This window comes from Mirounga leonina, unplaced genomic scaffold (assembly GCF_011800145.1).
Source record: "Mirounga leonina isolate KUSES-001 unplaced genomic scaffold, KU_Mleo_1.0 Mir_151, whole genome shotgun sequence".
In the NCBI taxonomy this organism is placed as follows: Eukaryota; Metazoa; Chordata; class Mammalia; order Carnivora; family Phocidae; genus Mirounga; species Mirounga leonina.
The window spans coordinates 100663769-100678977 of record NW_023270377.1 but is presented as its reverse complement, the minus strand read 5'-3'; the positions used below and the strand labels follow the sequence as shown (position 1 = coordinate 100678977).

The 15209-nt window shown below is 53.3% G+C and overlaps 1 protein-coding gene across 1 annotated transcript; it reads left to right on the top strand.

Moving 5' to 3' along the window:
- Window positions 1–12748: 12748 nt before the first annotated feature.
- TMEM185B (transmembrane protein 185B) lies at window positions 12749–14854 on the top strand. Its single transcript, XM_035008202.1, has one exon. It carries the CDS (start codon window positions 13178–13180, stop codon window positions 14228–14230), a length of 1053 nt encoding a protein of 350 aa, XP_034864093.1. The 5' UTR covers window positions 12749–13177; the 3' UTR covers window positions 14231–14854.
- Window positions 14855–15209: the final 355 nt, after the last annotated feature.

Genomic DNA, 15209 nt, shown 5'->3' with positions numbered 1-15209 from the left:
CAGCCTGGCAGAACCCAGCCGAGGAAGGCAACCTTCTTGCCTGCTACCCCTTCTCCCCCTCTCCCTCTCCAACGTTCCTTGGGAGGAAGGAGGTGATCTGAGATCGTAGTTATTCCTACATCATGCTTGGCACATGGTAGGTGCTCAATAAATACTACTTTCTCCTCCATGGGTGATGAGAGGCCACCCACAGATGGTTCAGGGCTGGGCTCCGGAGTCAGACCACCCATGCGCTCTGGCTCTGCTGCTTTCTGGCTACCTGAGCTTGAACAAGTCACCACCCACCGTGAGCATCGACTGCAGTGGTGCCTGGCCCCGGTCTGTGCCATGTGAGCATCTGATACTATTGATCTTTTTTGTTAAAGATTGTATTTATTTATTTGAGAGAGAGAGAGAGAAAGCGAGTGAGAGAGCACAAGCAGGGTGAGCAGCAGAGGGAGAGGGAGAAGCAGACTCCCCGCCAAGCATGGAGCCCGATGCGGGGCTCGATCCCAGGACCCCAGGATCATGACCTGAGCCGAAGGCAGATGCTTAACCGACTGAGCCACCCAGGCCCCTGATATTATTTATCTTAGAAGAATCCAGCTGTGTCCAAATGAGGGACTGAAACAAAATAAAAGCTCAAATCCGGTCTTAGGGGGTAACCCCTGGGTCCCTACCCTGACTAATGCCTCTGTTCTTTCATATGCCATCTAGAGATGGGGTCCAGGCTCTGAGAATTCACAGACAATCCGTGTGTTAGCCCCACCACCACCTCCCTTGAGGACCATGCAGGAAATGCCTCTGTCACACAGTGGGGGCTGGCTTTAAGCACAGACCAAGTAGAAAATAACCTTTCCCACCAAAGAGGCAATACAATCAGATTCCCTTCTCCAAAGCTACACACAGAACGCTGATCTTGACAGAGGTTAGAATACAGCTTCTGGAAGAGCTCCTTCTCATCAGAGAGAGAGAGAGGGATCGGGTTGGTGAGGAAGCATTGCAGCTGGTGGGCAGCATTCTCCAGAAGCCATCGAAGAGAATCAGCGGATAAAGACTGAAGACAACAAGACTACTATAAAAAGAACCACCCGGGCCGCCTAGGTGGCTCAGTCGTTAAGCGTCTGCCTTCGGCTCAGGTCATGATCCCAGGGTCCTGGGATCGAGCCCCACATCGGGCTCCCTGCTCCACGGGAAGCCTGCTTCTCCCTCTCCCACTCCCTCTGCTTGTGTTCCCTCTCTCGCTGTGTCTCTCTCTGTTAAATAAATAAAATCTTAAAAATAAATAGATAAATAAAAAGAACCACCCTTCTAAACAGGAGAGCGGCTGACGGTCATGGGCCTGGGGCTTGCCAAGCCTGCACTCGGCCAATCCCTCAGCAGCCCCTTTTACAGGAAGCGAAAAGATGGGTGCAATGACGAAGCTGTTTGCCCAAGATCTTGTAGCAGGTAAGCAACAAAGGTGGGATCCAGACCAGGGCTGCCTTGCCTAAAACCCAGGCTTTAAACCACAACTCTAGGGGTGCCTGGGTGGCTCAGTCGGTTAAACATCTGCCTCTGGCTCAGGTCATGATCCCAGGGTCCTGGGATCGAGCCCCACGCCAGGCTCCCTGCTCAGTGGGGAGCCTGCTTCTTCCTCTCCTCCTCGCCCCTGCTCTCTCTTGCTGTCAAATAAATAAATAAAATCTTTTAAAATAAATAAATCACAACTCTATGCCACAACCAGAGGCGAGACTCTCCACACAAGGGCACTAGGCCAGAGGACAGAAGGCAGGACAGGAAAACTGTACCAAGGCGCTGGAAGAATGGCCTATAACTACGCCCTTCGCCAGTTCTGCTGGGCCATTTGCTTCTGGGGAAAAGGAAATGAGGCCAGAGGCCACCACTTGCCGTGTGTGCTTAGAAGCCAGACTTGAGAGGTGCCCACAGGGAGGCAGACTCACCCCGGGTCTAATGTCCCTGTCCTCTCCCCCACGTCCCCGTCGGTCCCCATGTTCAGGTGGGGGGATGCAGGAAAGAAGCGAACAGATGATTACATCCAGATTTCCACACTGCCACCCTGGGACAAGACAGCCGTGATTAGAGCCCTTGCTCACGGGAAGTACGCAGGATCTGCTGGCTGGATTTGTGCTCTCCTCGGCCCAAACGTGGATTTCAGTGCTCTGACCAAGGCCACAAGGAAAGGAGAAAAACCAGCTGTTCAGGAGTGTGTCACCTCCTCACCTCCCTGTCGCCCAGCACTGGCCTCACCCATCTTGCTGCTGCAGGTGGCTGGGACCTGTGCTGGGCCAGCGGGGCCTCACCACGACCCGGGGGTGGGACAAAGTCCCTTCCCCACACCTCGGCAAAATCCTGGGCCCTGCCTAAATTATTACCTCAGAAAACGGGTTCTTACCCATTCACCCCTCAGTTCACCCAACAGCAACACACACACACACATTTCTTAATGGTTAGAAACCGGCTACTTACGAAATAATTCTTTAAAAACAACTTGGAACCAGCTCTTTGGCAGACATCTTCTGGGTGTTTTTCCTAGGTGAACGGCCAAGCTGAGCAGTAGCGTGGACATCATTCCACTCACTCCTTGCACTGAGACCGGGGACAATGTGGTAGAATACAGGGGCCTGGGTTCAAATCTTGACTGTGTGCTCGGTCTCCATTGGCCTGAGCCGCCTCCCTATATTGTGGGCAGCCTGCCCACCCGTACACCATGCCACATAGACGGTAGCTCTTCTCTCTTATCACACCCTTGTCATCATTATTCTACGCAACAGTGAAAATAGGTCTCTTGCCTCCTCCTTTCGAAGACCTTTTTGCTAGAAAGGGGAAACTGGGCCCTCTATTTACTTCGAAATGTGTTCTTGGTTTTTTGGCAATTAAAAAAGAATCCCGGATAGTCTTTGTACTCTGCTCCCCACACACACACCCTCCCCCATATAATTTATGACATTCCCTTTTGCTGATACATCTGCCGTTCTTGTACCAATGGTCATAAACCATTTTTGCTGAGGTTTTTTTAACCACTTACGTAGAAACTGTAAAGTAAAACCTCTTTCTTTAACCCCCCTGCTCTGTAAAAGCACTTAGAGTTCCACAAATTACCTGTCTTCGTCGGGGGAAATCTGGTAAGGCTGGATTTGCAATAAGAATTCATTACGTGAACAGTAACTCACCACCGCAAAGGCTCCCTGGATAAAGCCGGGAAGTTTATAGCCGCTTCGGGCAATTTGGAAAGATCCTCAACGCTGGTAAATAATGTTTATGTTCTTACAGGAGAAAAATCTAAGACTGGCAGGAACTGTGCAGAATTCCATTTTTTTTCTTGGGGAGGGAGCTGCTGCTCCATGAGAAGAAAGGGTTGCTTGGTTTAGGTTTTGTTTCTTGTTTTTGTTTTTTTTAAATTTTAATTATATATTTGACAGAGAGAGAGAGTGCACAAGCAGGGGGAGTGGGAGAGGGAGAAGCAGGCTCCCCGCCGAGCAGGGAGCCCGATGCGGGGCTCGATCCCAGGACCCTGGGACCATGACCTGAGTTGAAAGCAGACGCTTAACAACTGAGCCACCCAGGCACCCGCTTGGTCTAGGTTTTAACCTGTGATGTATCTCCACCCTCAGAGATGTATTTCCACTCTCTATTTAGCTGAAAGGTGGTGAGGAAACATCCCGGAGGAGCTTGTCTCCTCCCCTCACCGACGATGTCCGGAGCAAGGTACCGGACAGGGCTCAAGATTTCTTTCTAAACTTAGTGGTCCCGAACTCTGGTTTAGTGGCATGAGCAGCACCAGGGAAACCTCCCTATCTCTGACGAAATCAGATGAACTCTGGCCCAGACGTACTGACATGAGACCCCCATGCGGCACAGGGTTTTTGATGGGGATGGAAACACAGACTCTAAGGGCTGCAAAGGCTTTTCAGGGAGCACCTGGCTGATAGTTCTGAGACCTGGCTGCACGTGGAATCATCTGGGGGAGCTTTATTTTTATTTTATTTTATTTTATTTTATTTTATTTATTTATTTGAGAGAGAGAGAATGAGAGACAGAGAGCACGAGAGGGAAGAGGGCAGAGGGAGAAGCAGACCCCCTGCTGAGCAGGGAGCCCGATGTGGGACTCGATCCTGGGACTCCAGGATCATGACCTGAGCCGAAGGCAGTCGCTTAACCAGCTGAGCCACCCAGGCGCCCCATCTGGGGGAGCTTTAAAGTAATTTGGATTCCAGGGCCCACCCTCCAGGTGTCTGATTTGGTGAGACTGGGTGGAGGCCCAGGGATCTGCACTTGGACCTGCACTTGGAGACCCCGGACCCACCCGGCCCACTTAATCTATAAAGCAGGACCAGGCCTAGGGAGAAGTGAGTCAGGTGCCAGTCACCTGGGTTAATTATTTTAGTTATGTAAGTTCACCTTTATTTTTTATTTATTTTTTTTTTAATTTTTTGTGACCCCTACACTCAACTTGGGGCTCGAACTCGACCCCAAGATCAAGAGTCACATGTTCCTCTGACTGAGCCAGCCAGGCGCCCAGTTCACCTTTAGTTACAGGCCGCCTGACTCTAACAGGGATCTGAGAGCGGCCCACCCCCTGCCAGGCATTCTGTTCTCCAGCCGCAGCTTCAGGGGGGTGGGCAGAGGGCAGGGGATTGTGCTCAGACGTTGATCATCTCCTAAATGTGCCAGGCCCTATGTCTCTACTTTCTCCCCTCTGTCCTGTGAAGTAGGTGTTATTATCCCCACTTTACAGATGAGAAAACCTAGCCTCAGAGAGGCTCAGTCATTGGGTTGGAGAGACAGAGCTGGCTAAATGACAGAGCTGGGGTTTAAATCCAGGCGGTCCTTCTTTGGCTCACGCCGAAACACAGCGTGGGCCCCCCCTCAGCGGTGGTCTCCTTCAGAGTTCTGTTACAGCCAATAGTAGAGCCTTCTCCCCTGATCACCCAGCTGTCCTCCAACCTTCACCCCACAGCTTACATGCGATGCTTCTTTCTTCTAGTTTCTATCTGACTTTCCATTGCTTTCAGCCCCGTGACCTCAGGTTCACTCTCTGGCTCTTTCAGGGTGGCTCAGTGTTTCGTGTTCGTGCCCTTCGCAGAGAAGAATAATCAGTCCTTGGCAACAGGGGCCACAGAGCCTAGCCCACGCCAGAGCCTAGCAGACGGCCCGCCCACAGCCGCCGAGTGACGAGCGGGTGGCTTGAAGCACGAGGGTGGGCCCAGGCTGTCACAATCTCCCCGTGAAGGCATCTGCCCAGCACACAACTCCATGACTGCCCCCGAGGCAGCAATGGTCTGGGGATTTGGGGAACAGAAAGAGGCTGGTAGGGCGGCAGGAGCCCAGCAAGCGGTGAGATGAGATCAGAGAGATAAGCCGAGGCCGGTCAACCAGAGCCTTGAAGGGCATGGTAAGGCCTGTGGATTTTTCCCGAGAAACGAGAAGCCACTGACGGTTTTGGGCAGGGAGTGCACACTCTTGTGCTGTCTGTCCCCTGCCGGCGGGACTGACAGCCCCTTCGAGGCGAGGGCCCCAAACTGTGAGCAGGGTAACCCCAGGGCCTGGCTCTGAATGACTTGCAGAGGCGAGTGTTTGTCGGTGATTGTTGGGCTACTTAGCACCCATCACTGAAAGGGTAAAAGACAATCCATGGTGAATTTGGGATTACAATGTTACAAGTGTCCATTCCTGCCCCCAGTAAACACATCATTCATCCAGGACACATTGCCTATGAATTTACAACAAATCCAGGTGAGAGCAGGACTGAGGATCACCTTTGTAAAACAAAGAGCTCTTTCACTGAGTAAATTAATCATGCAAACAACACTGGAGAAGAAAGCTGACATCACAGAGGCAAACTGCTTAAAATAGTTAAGTGGCACTGACGTAAATGCAAACAATTGGCAACTGAAATACCTACCTTCCGTAATTCAGAAGTTTCCCACCCATGCCCCCCCAACACGAAATCAGTTTGAATTAGTAATACATAACTCCATTTGAATGCCTCACATTAAATTATCCCAGGGCTCAGCTTATCGATTCATAACATTTGGAGGTTACCGTGATCGAACCCAAAGAGACCCCCGACCCCGCATGGCCACACTCTCACGTCCAAACCAGTCCTGGTTTTTAGTTGGCTATTAATTTTATGCGGCCCTATAGCCAAGTTAGCTTCTAATTCCAGCCTCTTTACCTCCTTTCACATTAATCCTTCACCCTTACAGAGGTTTCCGGACCAAAAGCACTGAACCAGCCACTGTCAGCAGAAGTGGACTCACACCCTCAACTTGTGAAGAAGGCACCAACCCCGTGTCTGCAAAGGCAACACAGAAAAAAGAAAAAAAATCCGCCTCGAAAAACGCCAGGCTTCATGTATCAGCATATTCACTCCTTCAGCCCGGCAATTTGATTTCTGGGAATTACCCCGAAGAAATCCTCTGGATGAGAAAGCAGCTGTGTGTGGTGGGAAAGACCACGAGGCTCCTTATCTCAGAGAAGAACAGAAATAACCCCAAGATGCAGTGAAGGAATGGGTGAGGGGAATACTGGACAACACTGATGTAATATTGCAGAGCTGTTCAAAAGAGGCTCACAGGGGCGCCTGGGTGGCTCAGTCGGTTAAGCGTCTGCCTTCGGCTCAGGTCATGATCCCCGGTTCCTGGATCGAGTCCCGCATCGGGCTCCCTGCTCGGCGGGAAGCCTGCTTCTCCCTCTGCCTCTGCCTGCTCCTCCCCCTGCTTGGGCGCTCTCTCTCTCTCTCTAATAACTAAATAAAATCTTAAAAAAAAAAAAAAGATGCTCACAATGCATTAATGGTCATCTGAGGAACGTTTCTAGTGACGGCATATCATCACATTTAAGACACCATTGATTGTAAGACGTGCCACAATTTCATGTATCAGGAAGGAAGAAAAAATACCCAGGATGGGTTATCTAACAAGGGGCATCTAAGTAGCTAGGACCCCAAGGGACTATTCCCTAAATGCATGGGGGATGAAAAACAGCCCTTTCCAGGCAGAAAGTATGTCTCATCCTCGCCCTGGGTGCAGGGAGGAAACAAAATCGCCCTTGAGAATGTGAAGAAGCCCGTACCCATACAGGTTGGAGTCTGAATTTGCACTACAGACGTGGTCTCCAAACACCTCCAGCGAAAGCTGAAAATTTAAATTTAATGTAAAGTCTGCTCAAGTTGGCAGTGCCCCCAGGAGACTGTCAGAAGCAATACGAACCCCCTTTGGAAGAGGTGAATTTCAAGAGGCTGACGGCGCCTGGAAAACCATCCGTTGTGTGGTGCAAGATCCAGAGATGTTAGAATGTGAAGATAAGCCAGTCTTAGAATTGATGTTAAACAAAAAGCAGAATAAAATGGCATGTGGGCAATGATATGTCATTGCAGAGATGACCAACTGGAAGGAAATACACTAAAATGTTAACTGTGGTTTTCTGTAGTTGTAACACTAGAACTTTTTTTTCTTTAAATGACTACATTTCCCCGATTTTCCTAAAGAAACCGTGTGTTTAGTGACCATAGAGGAAACAGAAGAGAAATAAATCGGGGTGAGAGAAGTAGGGAGGAGGTGACTTTAGGTGAGGTGGTCAGGGAGGGCACCTCGGAGGAGGTGACACCTGAACTGAGAAGGGGTCAGCATGGGAGAAGCTGTAGGCACTGCTCACGCTGCCTCCCATGTCAGGATGGGGCTTGGATCATGGGGCAGATGGCTGAAGCGTATGTGTTAAATGAATATAGGAATTAAGGAATAGCTGCTAAGTCTCAAGGGGTCCCAACCAGAGTCTGCAGTCTCTTCAGTGGGGCCACTCATCAGACTGAGCTGATGAACAGGGCCAGGATACCAGCTGGGCCAACGGCAGGGCTCAGCAGAGAACTGTAGTCAGGGTGCTGGGCCTCAGTTTCCCCACCTGCGAAATGAGGTGAGTGCCTTTGCCGCCACAGCCCCTCAAAGTCAGCTTCGGATGACACAGTGCTTTGAAATACTGAGCCCAGTGCAGGCACGAGGGGCTGGCATGCTCCAGGAGGTCCTCATGAGAGCCCAGCGACACCTCCCTGCAAAGCCAACACCCAGTGGCTTTAGACAAGCTGCTTTGTCGCACAGAGCTGACCTTGCTCCACGCTCAGCCAGGGGAAAAGATGCTGCATCAGCTCCAACCTTCCTGGCCGCCTGTGCTTTCCCAATACATTTACTCTGTGCAGGCCTGTGCTGGACACTGCAGATCCAGAGATGAGAGATGGGGGCCTGCCCTCGGGAGAGGCACCGAGCACCTGGGGCAGCCGGATGAGCAGGGGATCACGATGCCCCGGCGTGGGAGCGACCGCGCAGCAGGGGAAACAGGCCAAAGGAGGCTCGCTGCATCTGCTGCCCAGGCAGAAACAGTAGCCACCAACGAGGGGCAGGAACTGAGCATATTCTGGGTTTTCGTACATTGTTTCCTTCTGTCTTCACCAAGTGGTGAGGTTATTGCCATTTCACAGATGGGGGCCCGAGGCTCGATTAGTTGTCAAGGTCACAGAGCTTGGAGACGGCCGAGCGAGAACTCCTGCGTTGGCCCGAGGGATTCTGGAGTCCGTGCCCCTGGCCCACTAGCACGCTGAGAGTGTGTGTTGCCAGTGGGGGAGCCCAAAGGGGGGGGCAGGAGGCTACTGCAGGCAGAGGTGAGAGCCTGCTGCATTTAAGGACTGAGGGCCAAGGGGTGATGGCGGGCGCTGAGGCAGACACAAAGGGCCAGGTGCTCCGTGACTTTCCCGTGAAAGAGCTGAGGTGAGCAAACTCACAAAGGGGTCTGAAAGTGAAATGCCCCTGGGCTTTCTGTAAAGGTCATCCCCCTGCCCTAAGCTGCCACTCAGAGGACATTCAGCAAAGGGCCAGGGGACCATGGCCGAATCCTGAATCCTACCCGGGTTCTAGCTGCTCAGGGGGACTGGCCCAGTGGGACAGGGAGCGTACCCAGGTGTCACCAAGGGCAACCCGGGGAACCCAGCGTTGTCCCCCTGGTCTGTGTGTGGAGGGCACTTGGGCAAAGGCTCCCTGTGGCTCTCCCAGAGCAGTGGCCCCTAACGGAGCTCGGAAAAGGAAGAGCCACGCTGGGCCTGAAAGGAATTCTAAAGATGCCCCTGGCTGACTCTGTCAGTACAGCATGCGACTCTTGATCTCAGGGTCGGGAGTTCAAGCCCCACGTGGGGCGTGGAGCCTACTTGAAAAAAAAAATTAAAAAATGAGAAAATAAAGATGCCCCAGCTTTCCTGTGGGTCCTCTGCTCATGCAAACACTAATCGAAGTGCTGCTGTAAAGGGACTTTGCCGATGGAATCAAGTTTACTACTAGGTTGACCTTAAAATAGAGAGATTATCCTGGCTTATTGGTGGCGCCCAATGTCATCACATGAGCCCTCAAAAACAGAAAAGGGAGGCAGAAGAGAGATGCAGCTGAACGGTCAGAGACCAGAAAGCCTGAGAACTCCATTCACCGTGGGAGGCTTTGAAGGGGGCCACATGCCGGGAAATACGGGTGGCTGACAATGTCCCCGGCCCACAGCTAGCGAGGACATGGGAGCCTCAGTCCCACATCTCCACAGGAACAAATTCTGCCAACGAGCCTAATGAACTCGGAGGCAGATTCACCACCAGAGCCTCCAGAAGGGAGTGCCTCCCGGCCGACACCCTGATTTGGGTCTTGTGAACTCCAGCAAGGCCAGCCGAGCCGCCCTATGCCCCGACTTCTGACTTACAGAAACTGTGGGATAATAAATGGGCATTTTTTTTAAGCTGCTAAGTTTGTGGCAACTTGTTATGACAGCATTGGAAATGAATGACTAATTCACGAGCTGAGGACGGACCACCCAGGCCCAGGAGGGGCCGGCACAGGGCCTGGGGTGTGGGCAGGCTCCGGGTGTCGGCTCCACATTGCTCCGAGGAGAGGGAGGAAGGGAACCACCGGATCTGGGCCAGTCACAGTCACCAGTAGGGCCAAATTATTCACTCATTCACTCGACCAGCATTTCTCCAGCCTATGCTATGGCCTAAGCACTGGCTGGGTTTCTGGAACTCAAATCTCACGAGGGGAAAGATGGCCCAACGGACTCAAGCCAGTAAAGTGAGTCCTGTGACAGGAACAAAGTCCCTGATGCTGTGGGAGGTCAGAGAAGGGTCGCCAGTCCCCCAGGGGTCGACAAGGTTTCCCAAGGCCTAAAGCTGCCTTGGGTCTTGGTGGTCAGGAAAGAAGGAAGTTAGGTAGGGGTGGGCCACCCTGAGAAGAGAACAGCACGGCCGCGGGATGCAGAGATCATGCATGGCCCATTCGCACGGACAGGGGATGTGGCAGACCACAGGAAAGGGACTTGGCCAGCAGGTGGGCCAGGGCAAGCTCAGGAGGGCCCTGAGGTCAAGAAGGGAAGATGGACTGAGGATGCTAAGCTGGGGGGGAGACTTTGGGGGGAGGGGACACATCTCAGGACTCTATTCACCCTGCCTCGGGATAGGCAGGCTGAGCTGGTGGACTAGAGCACCCGCGTGCCCTCTGTAAATGAATGAATGCACACTTAGTGTACCGGCCTCACGGGTGGCTATGGGATCAGTCCCTGGCACATAACCATCCATGTTAGCTTTCAAGGTTAACATAAAGGGCAAGGCCCTGAGAGACTGAGCGCATCAGAGAAAACAGCAGGGGTGTCCAGTGCGCAGCACTGGGAGTCCAGGCCTGAGCGCCCAGGAAAGCCAGCTGAGGGGACGGCACGCAGCAGGTCCCCACCTGCGGCTTTGGCACAGAGCTGGAAGCAGGCTCTGACGTCCTCCAGGAATGCGGCAGCGGCGGCACACGGTGCGGTGACCAGCCACCTCAAAACTGCCTTCCTGGATGAGAATCAGGCGCTTGTCCTAAAGGAGGAGCTCTAGAGATGGGATAACACCCTCCAAACTCCTGTCTTCGCCACAGAGCTGGCACCAGAGGCCCTGAGGTCATCTAGCTAGAGGGAGGAGCTGGGGAGGATTTCTGACTGCTCTAACAAAGTACAGGGGACGTGGCTCTAGCAAGCCCTCCCCTCTTCAGGCTTTACTTACACTCCCCAGTGCGGTAATATTAATAGCTCACATTTCTTTAAATGCAAAGTGCTTTCCATGTATTGATTCATCTGATCCTCAAAACAACCCTCCATGTTTTTCTTAGCCCATTTCAGAGTTGGATGGGAACAAAGGTTTTGAATTTTAAATTGTTTTAACCAGCAAATCCCTTCTTGAAAGGAAATAGTAAAAGAAAAACCAACATAAGAAACAGAGTAGAGCAACTCTGGATGGGACAAAGGCTAGAGCCCCACTTAGCTAACATCCCCCCACAATGACTCTGAGGGGTTCTTTAGAAACCAGGGGCCCTGAAGACACATCTAGGAGGACTGGCAGGGCTCACTTGGTTGGGAGTCCCTCCCCCAGGACCCTGGGGTGCGGGCAGGCTCCGGGTGCCCCTAGCTGAGGTGGGAGCTGATGAAGTTATAGGGAGATCTCTGAGGGCTAGGATTATCCACACCACACCATGCTTCAGGAGTATCCTGTTAATGCTGACCAGGAAAAGCCAGCTCCTGCATCTGGACTGTGGCCCCTACCTCTCTCGGGAAGCCCTTCCTTGTTACCCTACAGAGACCCTGACTGACACTAGGCATGTTCATCTGATGACCTTCCCCTCAGAGCCCGGAACTTGAGTGTCAACACTTGAGCGTCGACATTCCATTCCCATTGCAGGGGATGGACTGCGTGGGACGGGTGGGGGTCTGAAAGACAGGAAGGATAAGCAGCCGGGGCTCAGCCGGGCAGGGGGATGAGTGGAGAAGAGAGGGAGGAGTACTCCAGGGTCTGTCAAGTGGGCAAGAGAGAGGGGAGTGCTCCAAATCACAGACCTGCTGCAACAGGGCTGGCCCCTGGAAACCACTCAACAGCCCAGGAAATTGAGGCCGAGCTAGACCAGGGTGAATCTGCTGACGTCTCTCAGCTGGTGGGTGGCAGAGCCTAGACTAGAACCCAAATTTCTTGACCTCTCTGGTCCAGTGCCCGTTTCCCAACACCGCTCTGTGAGAATCAGATTTAGGCAGGGCCAAATAAGTAAAACTGAGGATTCGGGACTTAAAAGTCGAGAGCCCTGAATCTGAGTTTCATTCTCTGCTCCGAACCTGCCAGGTGACCTGGGGCAGTAAGCACCTGCTCCCAGGGACTTTGCCTGGGGGCCCCACAGGGACCTAACACCCTCCCCAGCACCTGCCCTCCACCTCTGGGGTGAAAGGGGCGGCACGAGGGCGGTGGGCACCGCCGCCGCCTAGGCACTGTGCCTCAACCATTCCACAGGCAGCCTGAGACCCGCATTGCAGAGTCCAGCCCTGGAGGTCATCTGTTCCAGGCAGAGCCCCCACCCCCACCCCGCGCGGGCCCCCCCTCGTCGGCACAGGGTAAACCCACCGCCTCACTGCACACACACCAAGCGCACTCACGTCTCCACACAGGCACGCCCCGCCCTGCGCATTCGTAGCTCCCGGCACCCACCCCGTCGCTCCCAAACTCCCACACCCGCCCGGCCACGCGCCTTCGCTCGTGCCCACACCGTTGCCCCTGCGCGCGGCCAGCGCCCGACCTCACGACGGTGCCGCAGCCCCGGCGTCAGCTGCGGGCGAGGGGAGGCCCCCGGCGGGCCCCGCCCCGGCCCCGCCCCTGGCCCCGCCCCCGGGGCCCGGCCCCTGGGCCGGCCGGGAGGATGTGAGCTCACTCCCGCCTTCCCGCTGCCGACGCTGGCAGGAAGCGTCCTCCCGAAGTCAGCCAACCGGCCGCCGGGGTGTCAGCGGCGCGCCGGGCCCCGTCCCTCCCGGCGCCACACGCAGGAGCCGCTTTCCGGATGGGTACGGAATAAGGCGGGCGGCGGGGCCGAGGCAGCGCCACGCTCCTAGACGCCGCGCCGCCCGGGGCCCTCGGGTAGCGGGCAGAGCTCGGGCGCGCACGCGCACGCCCACCCCCCGCCGCGCTTCCGGGCGGGCCACGTGACCGCGCGCGCACGTGTTCCGGCCACTCGGCGCCGCGGGTCGGAACCTCCTCCGGGTCCGCCCCGGCCGCTGCCCACCTAGGCCTGCGGCAGGCCGGCCGGGGAGGCGGCGGGCCCGGGAAGCGGCGGAGACGCGGCGCCCGCCGAGTCGGGCGGAGCAGCGGGCCCGGTGGGCTGGCGGCGGCTTCGCCATGAACCCCAGGGGCCTGTTCCAGGACTTCAACCCGAGTAAGTTCCTCATCTACGCCAGCCTGCTGCTCTTCTCGGTGCTGCTGCCCCTCCGCCTGGACGGCATCATCCAGTGGAGCTACTGGGCCGTCTTCGCCCCCATATGGCTGTGGAAGCTGCTGGTCATCGCCGGCGCCTCGGTGGGCGCGGCCGTTTGGGCCCGCAACCCTCGATACCGCACCGAGGGGGAGGCCTGCGTGGAGTTCAAAGCCATGTTGATCGCCGTGGCCATCCACCTGCTGCTGCTCATGTTCGAAGTCCTGGTCTGCGACAGGGTGGAGAGGGGGACCCACTTCTGGCTGCTCGTCTTCATGCCACTTTTCTTCGTATCCCCAGTGTCCGTGGCCGCCTGCGTCTGGGGCTTCCGACACGATAGGTCGCTAGAGCTGGAGATCCTGTGCTCTGTCAACATCCTGCAGTTCATCTTCATCGCCCTGAGGCTGGACAGGATTATCCACTGGCCGTGGCTGGTGGTGTTCGTGCCTCTGTGGATTCTCATGTCATTCCTCTGCCTAGTCGTCCTCTATTACATCGTCTGGTCCCTCCTGTTCCTGCGCTCCTTGGATGTGGTTGCGGAACAGCGGAGGACGCATGTGACCATGGCCATCAGCTGGATAACGATTGTCGTGCCCCTGCTCACTTTTGAGGTTCTGCTGGTTCACAGATTAGATGGCCACAATACATTCTCTTACATCTCCATATTTGTCCCCCTTTGGCTTTCGCTAATAACTCTAATGGCCACGACATTTAGGCGAAAAGGAGGCAACCATTGGTGGTTTGGTATTCGCAGAGATTTCTGTCAGTTTCTGCTTGAAATTTTCCCATTTTTAAGAGAATATGGGAACATTTCCTATGATCTACATCATGAAGACAGTGAAGATGCTGAAGAAACCTCAGTTCCAGATGCTCCTAAAATTGCTCCGATGTTTGGAAAGAAGGCCAGGGTAGTTATAACCCAGAGTCCTGGGAAATATGTTCCCCCGCCTCCCAAGTTAAATATTGATATGCCGGATTAAACTCTTCTGGGGAGCACCCATCTGTGGATCGGAAACCATATACACACGCAAAATCCACCTTACTTTTGCCTCTGTGTTCATCCATCCCAAACTTGGAACTGAAAATAGGCCCCAAACATCATCATCTCATGCCTTGTTTGAGATTGATGCCTGTCAGTCACTCTTCAGTATGCACCATAGATGTAGGAGGTTATTTTAATACATGGCTCTGTGTATGTGTGCGCATGCATGTGTGCGTGTGGGGTGTGTGTGTGTGTGTGGTGTATACGTGTGAGAGAACTTGCATTCCAGGCTAGTGCTTTAAAAGCTAGCTTGGGAGCAGTCAGTTGAATAGTAGGTCCTCAAACGAAATAAATACACAACTGGGTTTTGTTTTGTTTTTAATGGTACCATGACTATCGAAAGTATTGTTTCAAAGTATTTTTATACACTGCTAGTCTATAGTTGTATTTCAGATTGTACCTGTTGTGACATGATAGCAAATGTAAAGAATTCTCTTTCCCTCCACTTGTTTATAAGCCTTAGAGTTGTTATTTTTAGTGTTCCTCCTGTTAAAATAGTTTTTCTTTGGGCTTTGCTGATACTGGTCTTTAATATCATAAAAGGTGACTTTTTCTAATGAAATGAATCCATGCATATATGATATTTATATGAATATTTTAGCAACATATTTTGTTGAATTCTAGTTCTGTGCATTACAATGTATTACGTGACAGTATTTTTTTAAGTTTCTGTGTGAAGATATATGTCTATTGCAGCTGTCCTTAAAGATTGCTTAAAACATTAATATGTACCCAGTACAGGATCTTCTCAAAGTACCAGCATGAATATAGGGATCGAAAATCCCGTGGCTTTTAATATTCAGGTGTTAGACGACTCAGTCTACACAGTTTTAAGGTCTCTGTTAGTAGAGGGAGGAGCCACCATCCTTTGGGAACAGGTGACATGCTCCGGTGTGATACCAGGCCATAAAGCGATA

Bases quoted from the DNA above. Each gene is read 5' to 3' on its own strand.
- TMEM185B (XM_035008202.1), top strand. From the start codon at position 13,178: ATGAACCCCAGGGGCCTGTTCCAGGACTTCAACCCGAGTAAGTTCCTC.